A 17833-nucleotide genomic window follows, 5' to 3' on the forward strand; every position below is an offset into this window, starting at 1 on the left:
AACTAAAAACCACAGAGCAACACAGTAGCACCAGCCACAAGTGGGGATTTAAATTCAAATTTAATAAAATTAAAAATTCAATCCCTCAGTCACACTGGTCAGATTTCAAGTGCTGCCATTATCAGACAGTGCAGTTGCAGCAGATTTCTATCAACACAGAAAGTTCAACTGAATGGCCTGGTATAGAGAACACCACTGTATCCATCATCCAGTTTTAGCAAATGTTAATATTTTTGCCTTTGAAGCACCTAAAGCCCCCCAGCTACTCCTCCCTGACCCTCTAACCTCTGACAACACTCTCCTAAATTTGGTACTTCATTACCATGAATATTTTTGAATTTATTATTGTCAATACATACAGCTCTGTTTCATTCACTGTAGCTCCTCTGCAGTATTTCATTTATGTTATCAGGTGTTTGCAAGTTTTGAACACTACAAACAATCCTACAATGAACACTGCTTCAAACGTGCTCTTGTGAATCTATGGAAAAGTTTTTCCTAGGACTCAAACCAGGAAATGGAATTGCTCAGAGGTAGAGTATTTACTTCTGCAGGTAATTTGAGGAATGTGAAAGGCCAAATTCCTCACAAAAGTGGTTCTACCAGTTTATACTGTCACCACCAGTATATGAGAGTTCTCTTTTTCTGTATTCTCACCTGATATATGAGATCTCATAATTTTTGCCAATCTGATGAGTACAGAATATTTCAGTTATCTTAATTAGCACGATCCCGAAAAATCATCAGGTTGAGCATTAAAAATGCTCAAATTAAACCTTTAAAAATGCTTAGTGGAGGAAATTCCCCAGCAGTCCAGCGGTTAGGACTCCACGCTTTCACTGCCAGTCGCCTGGGGTGAGGGCCCGGGGTCAATCCCTGGTCAGTGAACTAGGATCCCACAAGCCTCACAGCACAGCCAAAACGAAACAAAAAACTTGTTTAAAAATAATAATAATAATAATAATAATGCTTACCAGTCATTCAGGTTTTTTATTGTTCTTCTATTACTTTGCCCATTATTCTAGCAATACTTTGCTTTTGTGACTGATTATAAGGATTCTTTATAAATTAAAAATGCTGGGACTTCCCTGGTGGCGCAGTGGTTAAGAATCCGCCCGCCAATGCACTGGACATGGGTTCGAGCCCTGGTCCGGGAAGATTCCACATGCCGCGCAGCAACTAAGCCCGTGTGCCACAACTACTGAGCCTGCGCTCTAGAGCCCGCATGCCACAACTACTGAAGTCTGCGCGCCTAGAGCCTGTGCTCCGCAACAAGAGAAGCCACTGCAATGAGAAGCCCCCACTCACTGCAACTAGAGAAAGCCTGCGCACAGCAACGAAGACCCAACGCAGACAAAAATAAATAAATAAATAATAAATTTATTTTAAAAATAAATTAAAATGCTAACCCTGTCTTCCTGTCTGCGTCTTGTTTTCACTTGCTGTAACAGTGAAAATTTTCATTTTCATGAAATTCATTCATTTTAATGTAGTCAAACTTATTAATCTTTTCATTCATGGTTTATACATTTTATGCTTAAGAAATTCCTTTCTCAAGTTCATAGTAATATTACCCTTTAATTTCTCTTTGAAGATTTTAAAATGGAGCTTTTCACATCTAGGTCTTATTAATCCAAGTGGAATTCTTCTTTGTATGTGGAGCAAGATAATCTAATTTTACTTTTTCCATTTGGATGAGCCATGTTCTCACTCTCAGCACGATTTATTTATTACTTCTGTCACAGTTCATGTTTGAGTGTGTAGTTTCTGGACTGTCTAAGTTCTTTTCCATTTATTTGTTTTCTATTCCCTTGTTAATAAAACACAATCTTAAGTACTAAAGTTTTATAACTAGTCGATCTGGTAGGGTGAGTAACTCCACAATGAACTGCTTCAAAAACTTTCTAGGCTTTTTGCTTTTCCCTTCGATTTCTGGGATCAGCTTCTCAAGTCTCACAAAAAACTGCTGAGATTCTGATCAGATGAACATAGCAATTGATTTGGAGGCAAAATTAACAACTTGATGACATTGAGTCTTCCCATCTGTGAACATGGTATCTTTCTCCATTTATTAAGCTATATTTAATATCTTTCATTTAGGTAATTTATGCCATTAAAATATTGTACTTCTTTTAGATTAATTCCTGGGTTTCACTGTAGTTTTACTGCCATTGTAAGTAGTATCCCTATATCACATTTTGAAGTCCTTTGTTATTAGTATGCAGATATAGTATTTATTTTGTATACTGATTTCTGACCCAGAAAATTTGTTCCACTTTCCTAACGGTTCTAATATTAGAGTCTTGAATTTTCTATGTAGTCAGTCCTAACATCTGCAAATACTGACATTTAGATTTCCTTTCTTTTTAATTTTAAAATCATTTATAGTTGTTCTAGTCTTAATGACCTGCTTAGAATTCTGATACAACATTGAGAAGTGGTAATAAAGGGCATACACACTTTGTTCTGACTTTCAAGGGAAGACTTTTAAAATTCCCCAATCAAATATAATACTTAACTATAGGTTTTGGTAGATACCTTCTGTTGAGACAAGGAATTTCCTTTCTACCCTTATTTTGTTAAGGTTTTTTAAAATCATAAGTAAGTACTGACTTTTATCAAATGCTTTTCCTGCAACCGTTGAGGTGATTATATGTCTTTTTTACTCTTAAATTAATAAATTACATTAAGATATTTTCTAATATGAAACCACCCTTGCATTCCTGCAATACTTGGTATTGACAGACATACTCTTTTTCCTATCTTGCTTCATTCCATTTTACCATATTAGATTTATCAGCTTTGTGACTACATTTGTGTCAGTATTGCTTCTCAATTCGAAATCCACTCTTCTTTGCCCTGCTTTGTGATACCAAAGCTGAACACTGTAGACATTTCTCCTTTGTTGGCTGTCTTGATGTTAAGTTTCATCAACAGAGGACATTTGGAAGGACACCTCAACATCAGAGCAAGAGAGCTCTCTCTTCCCTTCTTCAATGTAGTGTTTTCCGTGCAGTAGCCAACGACAGATCAGCATGGGGGACCTTGTAACATTTACCTAAGTGACCTTCACAGTTCCACTTTGGCCCACATCCTCTGACATGTTTCTTCACTACTGGCAAACTGCATATTCCTGGGACAACCAGGTCCTCTTCCTCAGATATCTGGCCCTCAGCTTTGGATGCATCTGGGGAAGCTTCCTTTAAATTTCTAAATTCCTTCCTCCTCCTCTGTCAGATTAATGATAACAGTTACTTTTTGCACTTGTCTTTTCTATCCTCTTTAGAGTTGGCAGTTTCTTTCTTAAAAGACTAAATATACTAAATATTTTAGGTTTGCAGGCCATATAGTCTCTGTCACCCATGACTCGACTCTACTGTTGTCACTTGAGAGCAGCTGTGGAGACTACATTAACAAATATTTGTGGTTGTTCTACAATAAAGTTTTATTTACAAAAAACAAGCAGCTGGCCTGCTGGCCATACTTTGCTGAATTCCTTCAATAGTCTATTGGTGCTGATGGTGATGATGACAGGTAAGAATGAATTACAATAATTCACTATCTGTCAACTGAAAATTTGATATGAATACCACAGCAATGTAGTAGATCAGTAGAATAGTGATATGCAAGAAGTGATTTTTTTTTTCTTATTAGAAATAGAAAGTGAAGCAGGTAGTAATTTTGCACATTACAGTATTTGGGTTTAATATGAAAATTTACCAATTTAGAACAAGTTGAACACATATATTCAACATGAAAGATACTTTCGATTGTATTAGTACATAAGAAATTTCAAATTTCTCAGCTTGTTTATTATTTTACTTTATTTTTCATGTTCAACCTGGTTTGAAGGATAGTTATTCTACTTTAATTACATATGATCAGCAATTACACTTGCATGGTACCCAAGTGCTCAAAAGCTTTATGCGCTATGGGATTTTTCTATATTTCTTAATGAAACTAGTATCTTAAGACTCATCAGCATAATCATGACACTTTGCTGTAACATATAATCTTCTGCATGTCTCTTGGTACACATGTACATACATTTCTTTGCATATATACCTAGTAGAATTGCTGGATGTTTGTTCAACATGTTCAAATTAGGTAGAAAATGACAATGAGTTTACCAAAGGAGTTGTAACAATTTAAAACCCCACCAGCAGCTCCTCATCCTACCCAATATTAGGTATCATCATCCTTTTTAATTTTAGTCGTTCTGGTAGGTGTATACTGGTACCTCATTGTGGCTTTAATTTGCAATTCCCTAATTACAAATGAAGTTTTTAAAACACTTTTTAATATGTTTATTGACCATTTAGATACTGTCCTTTTTGAAGTGCTTCTTCAAGCCTGCTGTTCATTTTATTACTGTGTCTTTTTCTTACTGGTTTGTAGGCGTTCATTATATATGTTAAATATAAGCCATTTGTGAGTAATATATATATAGCAATATCTTCTTCCACTATCTGGCTTGATTTTTCATTCTCTTACTAGTATTTTTTGATAAATAAATTTTAAATTTTAATCTAGTTTGGTTTATTAATCTTTTCTTTTATTGCTAATGCTTGCAGAGGCCTGTTTGAGAATCTTTCCTTGTCCCCAAATCATGAAGATATTCTCCTCCATTATCTTCCAGAAGCTTTACTGTTTTGTTCCTTATATTAACATCTAGAATTCATCAGAAATTGGTTTTTGTGTATGGAGTGAGTAGGGGATCAGGTTCATTTTTTCCCCATATGGATAACTAACCATTTAATGAAAAGACCTTTCTCTGTGGCAACCTTTGAAACAAGCTGTGTTCACATATAGAGTTCTCATATCCAGTAGATCAAGTCCTCCTACTTTGTTCCTCTTCTACAAGGGCACTTCAGCTATTCTTGGCCCTTTTCACTTCTAAGTAAATTGTAGAATTTACACATACATTTACACTCTCACATTCAAAAGAAAAATACTTCGAAGGGGGGAATTTCATTAAATATATATATCAATATGGGGTAAAGATATCCTTGCAATAGTAGTATTTCTAACGCATTAACATAAAAGTCTACATTTATTTCAGTTTTCTTTAATCTTTCTCAATGTTTTAGAATTTTCTAAGTAGAGATCATACACATCTTTCACCACATTTCTTCTAAGGTGTTTGATATCTTACTATCATGCTATTGTAAAAGGTATTGTATTGTTTGATATCTTACTATCATGCTATTGTAAAAGGTATCTTTTAAAAAATCCATATTCTACTTATTGCTGGTATGAGAAATACAATTTTTTTAAGATTGATCTTATATCCACCAATTTTACTAAACTCACTTACTAACTCTAACATTTTATATATAGATTTCTTTGAATTTTCTATCTATACAATCATATCATCTGAAAAAAGTTTTATTTGCTTTCTAGTATTACATATTTTAGTTATTTTTCTTTCCATAATACACTGAATACACCTCCAATCACATGTTCAATAGAGTATTGTTAGCAGATATCCTTGACTTGTTCATGATCTCAGAATGAAGACTTTTAACATTTTATCATTAGATATGATGCTTAACACAGTTGTTTTGGTAGATACCCTTCATCAGATTAAGAATTTTCCTCCTGATTCATTAAGTTTTGTTTTTTGTTTGTTTGCTTATTTGTTTTCTTTGTTTTTTTGTGTGTTTTTTTGCGGTACGTGGGCCTCTCACTGTTGTGGCCTCTCCCATTGCGGAGCACAGGCTCTAGATGCGCAGGCTCAGTGGCCATGGCTCACGGGCCCAGCCGCTCCGCGGCATGTGGGATCTTCCCAGACCGGGGCATGAACCTGTGTCCCCTGTATCGGCAGGAGGCCTCTCAACCACTGCGCCACCAGGGAAGCCCCTGCTTATTTGTTTTTAAAGAATAAAGAGACTGAATTTTACACAATACTTTCTTGGTATCTATTTAGATTTATCATTTGACAGTTCTCCTTTATTCTGTTAAAATGATGAATTACATTCATTGTTTTCCAAATGTTAAGCCAACCTTTCATTCCTGAATAAATCCACCTTGATTATGACATGTTATCATTTCACATATTGCTGGTTCAGTTTGTTTATATTTTGTTTCTTCTTTCCTGTCTATTTGCATAAATGACACGTGCCTGCAATTTTCCTTAAATTTTGTTAAATTTGGTATCAAGATTATGTTGGCCTCCTAAAATGAGTTGGAAAGAGTTCCCTTTTTTCTACCAAGTAGATGAGCTTCTATAAGACTGGTGTTGTTTCTTCCTTCAATTTTCAAAAGAATTCATAGGTAAAAAATCATCTGTGCCTACAATTTTCTATTTAGGATGATTTTACATTACAAAGCCAATTTCTTTAATATAAACAATTATTTTGATTTTCTGTTCCTTCTGTGAGCTTTGCTTAAGTTTTTTCTAGAGGGGGAGGGGATGTGTCCATTTCATGTAACATTTAAATTTTATGGTATAAAATTACTTGTATCAATAGTATCCTCTGGGCTTCCCTAGTGGCGCAGTGGTTGAGAATCCGCCTGCCGATGCAGGGGACACGGGTTCATGTCCCTGTCCGGGAGGATCCCACGTGCCGCGGAGCGGCTGGGCCCGTGAGCCATGGCCGCTGAATCTGCGCGTCCGGAGCCTGTGCTCCGCAGTGGGAGAGGCCACAGCAGTGAGAGGCCCGCGTACCGCAAAAAAAAAAAAAAAAAAAATAGTATCCTCTGAGGATTTTTAAATATCTGTGGAACCTTTCCTGATCTCCTCTTATGCACTTGCACTCTCAATAATAAATGTTTGTAGTTTTTTTTCTTGATCATCTTTCTAGGGATTTATCAATCTTACTAGTTTCATATATTTTGCTTGTAATAGAAAAGCAGAAAGATATAAAATCAAAGATCTAAGCTTCTACCTAAAGAATTGAAAAAAATAAAGAACAAGTAAAGCTTAAGCAAGCAGAAGAAAGGAAATAAAGAGCAGACATTAATGACATTTTTAAAAACTGAGAAAATTCAATGGAATCAAAAGTTGGTCCTTTGAAAAGATTTTAACGGAGGGAAGGAAGAAAGGGAGAATGGGAGGGAGGGAGAAGGAGAGGGAAAAAAGAAAGGAGATGAGAAGAGGAGAGAGAAGAGAAGAGAAGAGAAGAGAAGAGAAGAGAAGAAAAACCTCTAGCCAGATAGATGAAGAATAAGAGAGAAAAGACACACATTCCAATACCAAGATTGAGAGAGGTTAACATCTCTATGGCCATTACAGATATTAAAAGGTAATAAGTTTAAAAAAAAGGTAATAAGAATGTATTATGAACAACTAATGACAATGAATGCAATACCTTCAAGTGTACAAATACCTTGAAATACACAAAGTACCAAAGCTCAAAACTTAACCAAATTGTATATGAAAATATATATAAAAGGATACTACATCATGGCCAAGCACAGTTTATCCCATGAATGCAAGGTTGATTTAATATTCAAAAATTAATCAGTATATAATTCACTATATTTACAGACTGGAAAAAAATCCACGTGATTCAGAATATATAGAGAAGCCTTACAAGTCAATAGTAAGACAAAAATACAATTTTTAAAAAAGGAGGTATGGGGGGCTTCCCTGGTGGTGCAGTGGTTGAGAGTCTGCCTGCCAATGCAGGGGACACGGGTTCGAGCCCTGGTCTGGGAGGATCCCACATGCCGCAGAGCGGCTGGGCCCGTGAGCCACAATTACTGAGCCTGCGCGTCTGGAGCCTGTACTCCGCAGCAAGAGAGGCCGCGATAGTGAGAGGCCTGCGCACCGTGATGAAGAGTGGCCCCCGCTTGCTACAGCTGGAGAAAGCCCTCGCACAGAAACGAGGACCCAACACAGCCATAAATAGATAGATAAATAAATAAATAAATGAAAAAAAGGAGGTATGGCAAACAAGGCAACGTGAGGGACATCCCCGTGGTGATGGAACTGCTCTGAATCATGACTATTTCAAAGTCCATGTCTTGGTTGTGGTACTATACTACTGTTTTGCAATTATAGCTGTCACTGAGTGAAAAAAGGTAAAAGGTACATGGGATCTCTCTGAATTTTTCTTACAACTACAATTTCAAAATAAGAAGTATAATTTAAAACAATGGGGAAAAACTTGGAAAATACTTCACAAAAGCAAATATATAAGCACATGAAAAGTACATGAAAAATGCTCAGTAACACTGGGTATTAAGAAACGATAATTCTAACCAGAATAAGATACCAGAATATATTTCACAGACAGCTAGGTCCACAGTGGATGATTCCATGTAGAGAACTTTGTAAAAACACTTGACTTACTCGTTTTTACTATTACACATAAAAAGGAAGAGGATAAAAGTAAACAGATCAACAAGAAAGTTAGACTCTAGAGAAAAAGAACAATTTGTTTAAACACCTGAATATCATCTAGAATATCCTGAGATCCTTATGGAATGGACTTGAATGTTGACTGAATCTAATGCCTTCCCTATCTTACCATCCCTGTTTTGGCAGTCAGTAAAATTTAATTTTAATGCAAAATCCTGTGCTAACTTAAAATTGTTTTAATTACCAAATGTAATGAAGATACAAAAAAGTACACAAAATAATATAATAAAAAGTATATCCACTGTTAAATTATGTCAAATCTTAATATTTTGGTCAGATATGGTTCAAAGTTTTGTGTGGTTACTTCTTTTACTTTTGTTTTTGCTGCTGTTGAAGTGAAAAGAATATTACAGACCTAGGGGAAGCCCCACTGTGCACCCTTCCCCATTTTCATTCCCCTTTCTTGCTCTGACATAGCCAGTACCCTGACTGTTTTACTTTGCATGTTCCACACATTTTCAATATTATAAACAGTGCTTTAGATGACCACTAATAAGCATGTCCTCTGCAAATGTGCAAGAGTCTTCCTAGATAACCTTGGAGTGAAATGCTGACTTGTGGGGTATACACAGCTTCAATTTTACCTGTATCCCTTAAAACTAAACACACACCTGTCTTATGATCCAGCAATTCTACTCCTAGGTATATGCCCAAAAGGATGAGTGCACATGTCCACCAAAATACATGTTCAAAAATGTGTACAGCTGCTTTAGCAAAAATAGCCCCAAAGTGGGGAAAAGAAGCCCAATATCCACCAAGAAAGGCATGAATATATATACTGTGGCATATTCATACAATGGAATAGTACACAGCAATAATAAAGAACAAACTAATGATACAGTAACATGGGTGAATTTCAGCAACACTATCTTCAGTGAAAGAAGCCAAAATAAAAGAGAACACCCTAATTTCATTTCCTAATGCCCAGTAATAGTAAAAGCATTTTTCGTGTACTTTGCATGTGCTTACATATCTTCTTTTGAAAAGTATTTTTCCAAATTTCTCCCCAATGTTTTAAATTATACTTTTTTATTGTGAAATAATTGTAGTTTTAAGAAAAATGCAGAGATATCCCATGTATCCTTTACCCATTTTCCCCCAGTGACAACTATAATTCAAGGAGAAGCAAAAACTAATCTATTAGGAGGGAATTCAGAATGTAGTTTGGTGTGGGATATTGACCAGAATAGGGCAAAAGGGAGTCTTCTACTATGCTAGAAATGTTCAATAACTTGATCTGGGTGGTAATAATACAGGTATATATATATACATAGAAACTCGTAAGTTGTATCTTTAAAATTTGTGTACTTTCTGTTTTATACTTCAATTTTAAAATGTTCTTTAAAAATCATCTGGTTTTTCAACTTCTTATCAAAAGAAAGATAAACGCTAGTTTAAAAAAAAAAACTAAGTGCAAATATTTTCTCTCATGGTACTTTACTAAATAAAAGAATCAAAAAAATGTGTATGTTTTATCCTCTTTCTACAGTGTCAAGATCCCTTAAACCTTAGTTGAAATGATGGTCACGCTACGTAAGAGGCAAAAATAGTTTCAACAGGAACAGTAGAGAAGAGTAAAGATGACATGAAAGCTCTACTGAAGAAGAAGGTGTCTGTACCCAAAGAAGAGTGAGACCCCTATAACCCCATTCTCCCAATCGACTCCCACACTAGACTGGAAGAATCCCTTCTCAGAAATTGATCAATTACCCCAAAAGAAAAGGCCTACAGTGAGTAGGACACCCAGAGAAACAGAATATGTAGAGCTCACTACGCTGAAGAAGTCTTGCCCACACACAGAACTTGCAATCAACATTTTAGTGCATGCTCCTCGATAGAAACAGATAAGCAAGAATCACCACACATTTCAGGAAGGCCTCCAACGAGGACTAAGACAGGAGCCAAAGATGAAAATGAAACGGAGAAAATATGCAGTATGTTTTAATAGCTTTAGAGGGGGTTCTCGGTTCTGCTAAAGTTGGGAGTTGCATTAGTGATTAGTAAATGAATATAAAACAGGGCAATGATGTGCTACAGAAAAATTAAAACATGTACAAGAAAGGAAATACAATTATCATACACTCCATCTGAGGGTAGAATAATAGTTAACAAAATCATAATAATGTAAAAGCTGAGTTAACCAAAAATGATAATAAGATGGAAGAAGGAAAAAGTCTCTGTGCTGGAAAGGGCTCTAGGAACCCAGAGGGAACACTCAAGATGTGCAGGAGGGAGAGCAGTTAATCTCTAAATCTGAAAAATCAAGAAATAACAATATAAGCATGTTATTTAGAAACATGGAAAGAGCTGACAGCATTTGTCTTTGGAGAGTGGTAATCAGGTATGGGGTAGACATGGGGTCTGCTAGTTTGCATTAAAACCTAGTACTTCTGTGTAAGTTTTAAAACTATGTACATGTATTCCTTTGACACAAAGAAAATACCAAAGAGGAAGATAAAAATCAGTTTGGGAATGGAACTCACAAACAGGACTAAAATGTAAAGAGTTAAATTATACTACACTATTTTACATTGTTTTACAAAACAATTTTCAGTCCTCTTCTTCTTTCCTATTCTTTCACTCATTCTATATAAAAGGAGCAAACCTGTTTGATAATTTCTGCCACAACTAAAAAGTGGAAATGGAGAGGAAAAATGATCTCACTGCAGCAAAAACATTCCTATCAATTACTAAAGAAACTATTTTGACAGAGTTTTTAATAGTAGCTAATGGTCATTCAAAAAAAAAAAAGCATCACTTCATAAATCTAAAGAAAGGCACACCATTTCTAAGTCAGGGACTTGCAGAAATATCTACCAGAAGGAAAAGATGGAAGTAGGGTACTAAGGGTAGTAAATTTTACGGAGTGACATATCTGTTCTGTAACTCCGATTGAAGTGAAGGTAACTTACCACTTCATGAATGGATCTATTGAAGCCATCATCTTCTGTAAGGATCAACAATACTATAAGGGCCATATAGACATGGTGTGAATTTCTTTCTTCCACATGATACAGAATCTCGAGAATTGGTAAAACCTAGTGAATAAAAATTTTAATTTACTATTACCATTACTTTATTATAAAACCAATGTTTTAAACCTCTATACTTTTATCATGTACCCTTTGCTTTAATTTCATAAACCAGCCTGTGACTGAAAGTACTTTCCATTTGTATAACTAAAGGACCACCAGAGAAAAGCATCCTCTTCTGCAAAGGTCTGCCGCCATGTAAAGGTTGGGTTTACAGAGACCATTTAGGCTCATGGTCAACACCTGACACTCAATAGAGGCGATTTGGCCTCCAGCCTAGCAGGAACTTACACAATAAGGTATTCTTACAAACAATGCAATATATCAAGCATTACCTTCTTAACAGCAAAGATTGTAGGATAAAGGAACTGTTAACAACAAAATCAGATCAGCATAGTGAATTTCCTACCAGTAACATATTTTCTAATCACAGACTCAACAAATTATAGAAGAAAAAGGAAAGGGAAGGACATCAGTTAAAACATTATAAAAGTAATCTATGCAAGACATTAAAAACAAAAACTAATATACAAGCCCCACCTCACCCCATCCCAGCCCCCCAAAAAATCCCCAAACAAAACCTTTTAACTTTTCACTGGTGTTGCCATCATATACAGACAACTGTTCCCTGCATGATCTTTTGTACCAACATCCTTACCATGGAACTTTCTAGAGCCAATGATGTCATGGGCTTTCTGCTTATTCCCATCATTTTCCTCAGGCTACATCATGTTCAGAATTGTCTCTGCTTATATTCACTCACCCATTAGTAAATAAGCCTTTTCTTTACAAGTTTTTACTCACATGAGCAGTACACTGTCACACCCAATTTTGCTATTTAAGCCAATGTTTTCCACATGTAGCTGGTGCGCAGATGGGTTCGTTCATCACATTTTTTTGCCCTTAGTGTCACTCTGACACAGAATATGCTCTTCAAATAAATTCTAATATTCCATGTTTACTCATTATTTTCATGTTTAATGCTGAAAAAAAGTGGCCACCAAATCCCTGGCGAATCCTGCTATCACTATAAAACTTGGTGCAGGGGGGGACATTCCTGTTGCCACCAGCAAGCTGCCAGCTATTTCAGAGATGCTCACAATTTTATTAATGCATGAACAGTCCAACGTTATCTATAATTATGTATTTCAAACATGACATCAACACCTTAGTGAGGCAGCTTACTTTTCATAGAAACATTTTTGTTTACACATTAGTTATAATGGAAATCAATAATTGCCCATAGGAGTTGGAACCAATTTCACTCACATAGTAAAGGGTAATGTACATTTATATGATATCTGGCAACGGTACCTTAAAATAACTATAACACTCCAGGAACTGAGTTCAGACAGCCTTAGTGTCAAAGCCTGTTGAAGGGATAGGACACTTGGGAAACTCAGTTGAAAAATCACCCTTCCTTTTAGCCATACTCATCAGGAATATGCGACAACTGTGACCAGCTACTTGAATTTAGTGAGCAGGCACTTAGTAGCGGAAAGGAACCAAAAGGGTATAAAAATCTTCTTGACAATGGCAGCCAGTGCTTCTTGGAGGACTTCATCCAGGCTGAATCATGGGCAGTGGGTGGCTGTTAAGGACCTAAAGGACAGGGAAGTTTGCTGTGCTGTGTGCTCTCCTGCTCTGCACTGTGACACCATCTCTACGTACACTGTCTCCTACACTGTAAAACTCATACCTCTGCCTTTGCCTGGTGGCATCTCCCTATCAACCTCTTGACTATCACCTTTGCAACCAGGCAAATATACATATCCTCTTGGGAAAAGAAATTACTCTTCAAAATATTATAAAATATAAAACCATGTTTAATATGATACTTACAAGATTTTCCATATCTGTGCGAGCCAACATGTATGTTCTAATATTACTATTCTGATGGAGCAATGTATACAAAAGGAGAGTTGCTTGATCAGATGTCTGCTGTTCACATAGGGCCATATACAAACTGTTAAAGTTAATCTGGAAAGCATGTGGAATTGACGAGGGGAAAGGACTGCTATCTGGAATATGGAAAACACAAAATTTTTTAAAATATTACATCTATTTTCTAGACTGTGCCTGATATTAAATAATAAAAGTACTGTTAATGTATACAATTCAGTTCCCATTAATTTTGTGTAAGTTGCTACATTTCAGGCTCAAAATTTCAATTTGTATTCTAAATTCTACCTAAAAAACAACTACACTAAAACATGACTACAGTTGATAACACAGTACTGTACATTTGAAATCTGCTAAGAGAGTAGAACTGAAATGTTCTCACCAAAAACAAAAGAAACAAAAACAAACAAAAAAACAACCACACACACACAAAACACAAAAACCCAACCCAACCTAAACTCAGACAATTTCTCTGTACTATCTAAACCACAGCTTTCCAATGATTATAAATATATGAGCAAATACCATGTAACAGAGTGACTTTTTTTTTAAAGCCAAGTATAAAAAAAAACTAAGTCACGCAGTTTGACTCCACTACTATTTTTGCATTAACATAGCTGAATTAAATTGTCAATAAAAATATGAGCTTAAATAAATACAGCTATGGGGGTAGGCAAAAAAAAAAACAACCAACCTTTAATATATACAATTTAACCACAACATTGAAATGTTTTGTTACCAAAACTAAAGAGCCATCAGTCCTAAATAAAAATATCTAGAGACAAACAGAAAATTCTCTTGTAAGATAAGAGTTTAAAAGAAAAAAAAAACTGCCTTGAAGCTAAGTTAATTTTTTTCAAATGAATTATCATGGCTGAAGTATCCATCAATGTCATCAATCCATTTATGAAGAAAATAGCTAGGATAACATATAATTTAGATAATTTTAAAATGATATCAAAATCAGTATGTTCAACATTAGCTTCTATAATAGAACATATCAAACCTAAGACAACTCTTGGAAAACATAAAACATTTTTGTTTAAAGGAAAAGTTAAAACTAATTGACTACAACCACTAAGAAAAAATTTTTTAAAGTAGAGTTACTGGAATGATGAAAAGCATAAATTACAACCACATAGGGAAAATTCTTGATATTCCAAAACTGACATAGCCCCTTTCCTACAGTTTACTGGATTTGTTTAAAAACGGAAGCAAGCAAGGTTAGGAAGTTTAAAAGGAGGTAAAGCTAGGTCAACTGACTTAGAGAAAATTATAGTCTCATCAGATAAAACACTGGAACATAACAGCACAAAGAGCTGATATTTTAATGTGTTTTGACAAGTACGCATAAAGAATTGTTTTTTTAAAGACCCAGAACGACTAGCAAAACAAAACAAAACAAAACTTTAAAAAACCACTGCTTTAACATTTCCAGAAGCTGTGCTCTTATGGAAAAGAAACGTGTGCCAACAAAATCTTTATGATAGCACAGTCCTATGTCTCTCAGATTTTCCTTTTTAACCTTTTTATTTGTGAGAAGAATGCATCTAAAAAATGTCTTCAACTTTACTACAAAGTGCCCTCACTTTTCCTTCCACATTCAGAACATAGGTTATTTTTTCAATCCTAGCACTGTATTTTTGACACTTACAAAAATAATTGTTTTGTAAGACTGACCTATATTTTTGCAAAGGATGGCAAAAGGAAGTGTTGAATATATTGTGAGTATGCAAATATTACAGGATTTACAGAAGACTTGGTAGAGGAAGATGCTGGACACACTACACCTCTTTACAATGGAAGCAGAATAACACAGGTTCATCAACCTGTATTATACCTGACTACAAATGGAATACATATGTTGCGTGTCTATACGTTACTAGCTAGTAAGCGCTATGAACCAGCCATTATACTGACAGCTTTATGTGTATTATCCTTTATTTAACCCATATGACAACCATGTCATTACTCTGACCAGTTTTACAAAGGATGAAATAGAGGCTTAGAGAGATTAAGCAACTTTTCCAAAATCATCCCTGAGTAAACACAGATCAGCTCCTGTTGTTTTCACCACATTATACTGTTTCTTACCACAGCAGCAATAATTTAGTGAGTCCGTCCTATGATAAATGCTCATTTAATTCTTCTAAGAACCTTATGAGGTAGAGATTATAATCCCTGCTTCACAGAAAAGGAAACTAGTATATAAAGAATATAATCTGGGATATGAACCCAGGTCAGTCTAACCCTAAAGCCAATGTTCTGAATCACACTGTTCTGTACCACAGTCTCCCAAAAGATGACTCTCCCAAGAAGGTTCAACCCTAAACAGTATCATTTGGCCAGAGCAGCAAAAGTAATAATAGCAGATACCATATACTGAACACCTGCTATGTTGCAAAATCTGAGCTAATCATTTCAAAACCTTACCTTGTTTGGTACTTATACAAATCCTATTAGGTGATACTATCTTCATTTTACAGAAAAGGCCATTGAGGCTTATTGAGATTAAGCAAACTGTGAAAGGCCTCACAGCTTTGAAGTGACAGGAGTGTGACATGAAGTCAGGTCAGCTTGACTCCAAACCTTCCTTTTTTAACCCTAAAGCCACACTGTCACCAAGAAGAGTACAGCAATGAGAATAGAAAATACTATTAGATACATGAGTTTTCATTTCTTAGCTATCTAATTGTTAGAGACTCATATCCTCCTGCAAATAATAATGCCAGAAATGGCAAAGGCTCAACAAACACTGTCTGTAAGAAACGTATACTAGAACAGCTCTGGAAAGGAACAAAGCAAAGAGCACCAGAAGTGTTAAAAATCTTCCTAGCCAATAACTGCACTTCTTACCCAACATAATTATATTAGTGTTGGATGTATTTTGAAAATCTAGCTACCATATTAATCTTGCTTTTAGAGTATAACCTTTTGATGAGTGATTACTGCTTCAACATGGAACTATCTGCGCGTGCTCTACTTCAGGGTTTTAGCAAATTACAGCCTACAGGCACCCCACCACCTGTTTTGGAAATAAAGTTTTACTGGAACCCAGTCATGCTCATTTGCTTATGTATTACCTATGCTGCTTTTATGCTACAATGGCAGTTAAGAGGTGGTGACAGAGACCACAAAAGCCATCTGCCCCTTTGCAGAAAAAGTCTGCTGAGTTCTGCTCCTATCTTTAGTTATATAAAACCCTAAATGGAATATAGATTTTAAATTAAAAATTTCAAATAATGTATCATTTGGAGTTTTCCAGGTTAATTCCTATCCCTAATAGGTAGGACAGGTGGATCTAAATTAAGCACATGCTGGCTTGGTTATCTCTGAAAGAAATGTAAATATAAATGGATATAAAGAACCACAGCCCTCATCTAAGATTTACTTGACCTTCCTGAGAATATACACAGAAAATTTAGTTTTTCTCATCTTTAACCAACATGAAAATATACAACTTGACAGTCATCTCCACAAGTGAAAGTACACAATATGGGGTAAACAATACCCTCTTTCCTCATTAGAAAGACTATTCAGAGGAAAAAAAAATACCACAAACCTTGTGTATTCTTAAAGGACATGATGGCCTGTCTGTAGGGGTTTGGTGCATCTGCAGCATCTGTCAGGTTGGCCAGAATCAGCAGAAGCAGGAGACTCTGGTTGGCCAGAGGGGAAGAAACTTCTGGAGCAGCAGCCGCTTTGCTGCCCACACCGCCCAGTGTGAAAACAGTCCAGAGTCCAGCTTGAGAAGAAAACACACAATTAAAATGTGCTGGGACTAGGAGCAGGACAGGAATAAAGACGCAGATGTAGAGAATGGACTTGAGGACACAGGGAGGGGGAAGGGAAATCTGGGACGAAGTGAGAGAGTGGCATGGACCAAATGTAAAATAGCTAGCTAGTGGGAAGCAGCCGCATAGCACAGGGAGATCAGCTGGGTGCTTTGTGACCACCTAGAGGGGCGGGATAGGGAGGGTGGGAGGGAGACGCAAGAGGGAGGCGATATGGGAACATATGTATATGTATAACTGATTCACTTTGTTATAAAGCAGAAACTAATGTACCATTGTAAAGCAATTACACTCCAATAAAGATGTTAAAATAAATAAATAAATAAAAATAAAAATACAACTCTGGTGGAAAACTACAAAAAAGAAATGTGCTGGGACTTGTAAGATGAATCTATTTCTGTACAATATTCTATACTTTCTCACATTTTAAAGTTTGAAATAACACTCCCTTTTTTGATTATGAAAGTAAAACAAGTCCATAGTTTGGAAATTCTCATATTGTCCAAGGACATAAAAATTCTAAAGACTGTCATTCCCTATTCCCATAATTCCACTTCCATTTCCCATAGATAACCAAGATAATATTAAGTTTCTTATGTATCTTTCTAAATTTTTCTTTACATATCAAAACATACACATAATTATAAAAAAATTTCACATACAACTTTATACCAATATATTTGAAAACCTAAGCAAAATATTAAAATATCTAGGAGAAAACAAAATTGTCCAAAGAA

General features: G+C 35.7%; 1 protein-coding gene across 3 annotated transcripts in view; it reads right to left on the reverse strand.

The window, feature by feature from the left end:
- DYM (dymeclin) overlaps positions 1–17833 on the reverse strand; it is a 379359-nt gene that overhangs the window by 230963 nt on the left and 130563 nt on the right. For all 3 annotated transcript variants that reach the window (XM_030867896.2, XM_060310367.1, XM_060310368.1), the window contains exons 9-11: positions 16865–17047; positions 13243–13421; positions 11281–11406 (exon numbers count right to left, since the gene is read on the reverse strand). In XM_030867896.2, the coding sequence (XP_030723756.2) occupies positions 11281–11406; positions 13243–13421; positions 16865–17047 (488 nt within the window). The remainder of the gene's footprint in view (positions 1–11280; positions 11407–13242; positions 13422–16864; positions 17048–17833) is intronic.

Source organism: Globicephala melas, chromosome 13, assembly GCF_963455315.2.
Source record: "Globicephala melas chromosome 13, mGloMel1.2, whole genome shotgun sequence".
In the NCBI taxonomy this organism is placed as follows: domain Eukaryota; kingdom Metazoa; phylum Chordata; class Mammalia; order Artiodactyla; family Delphinidae; genus Globicephala; species Globicephala melas.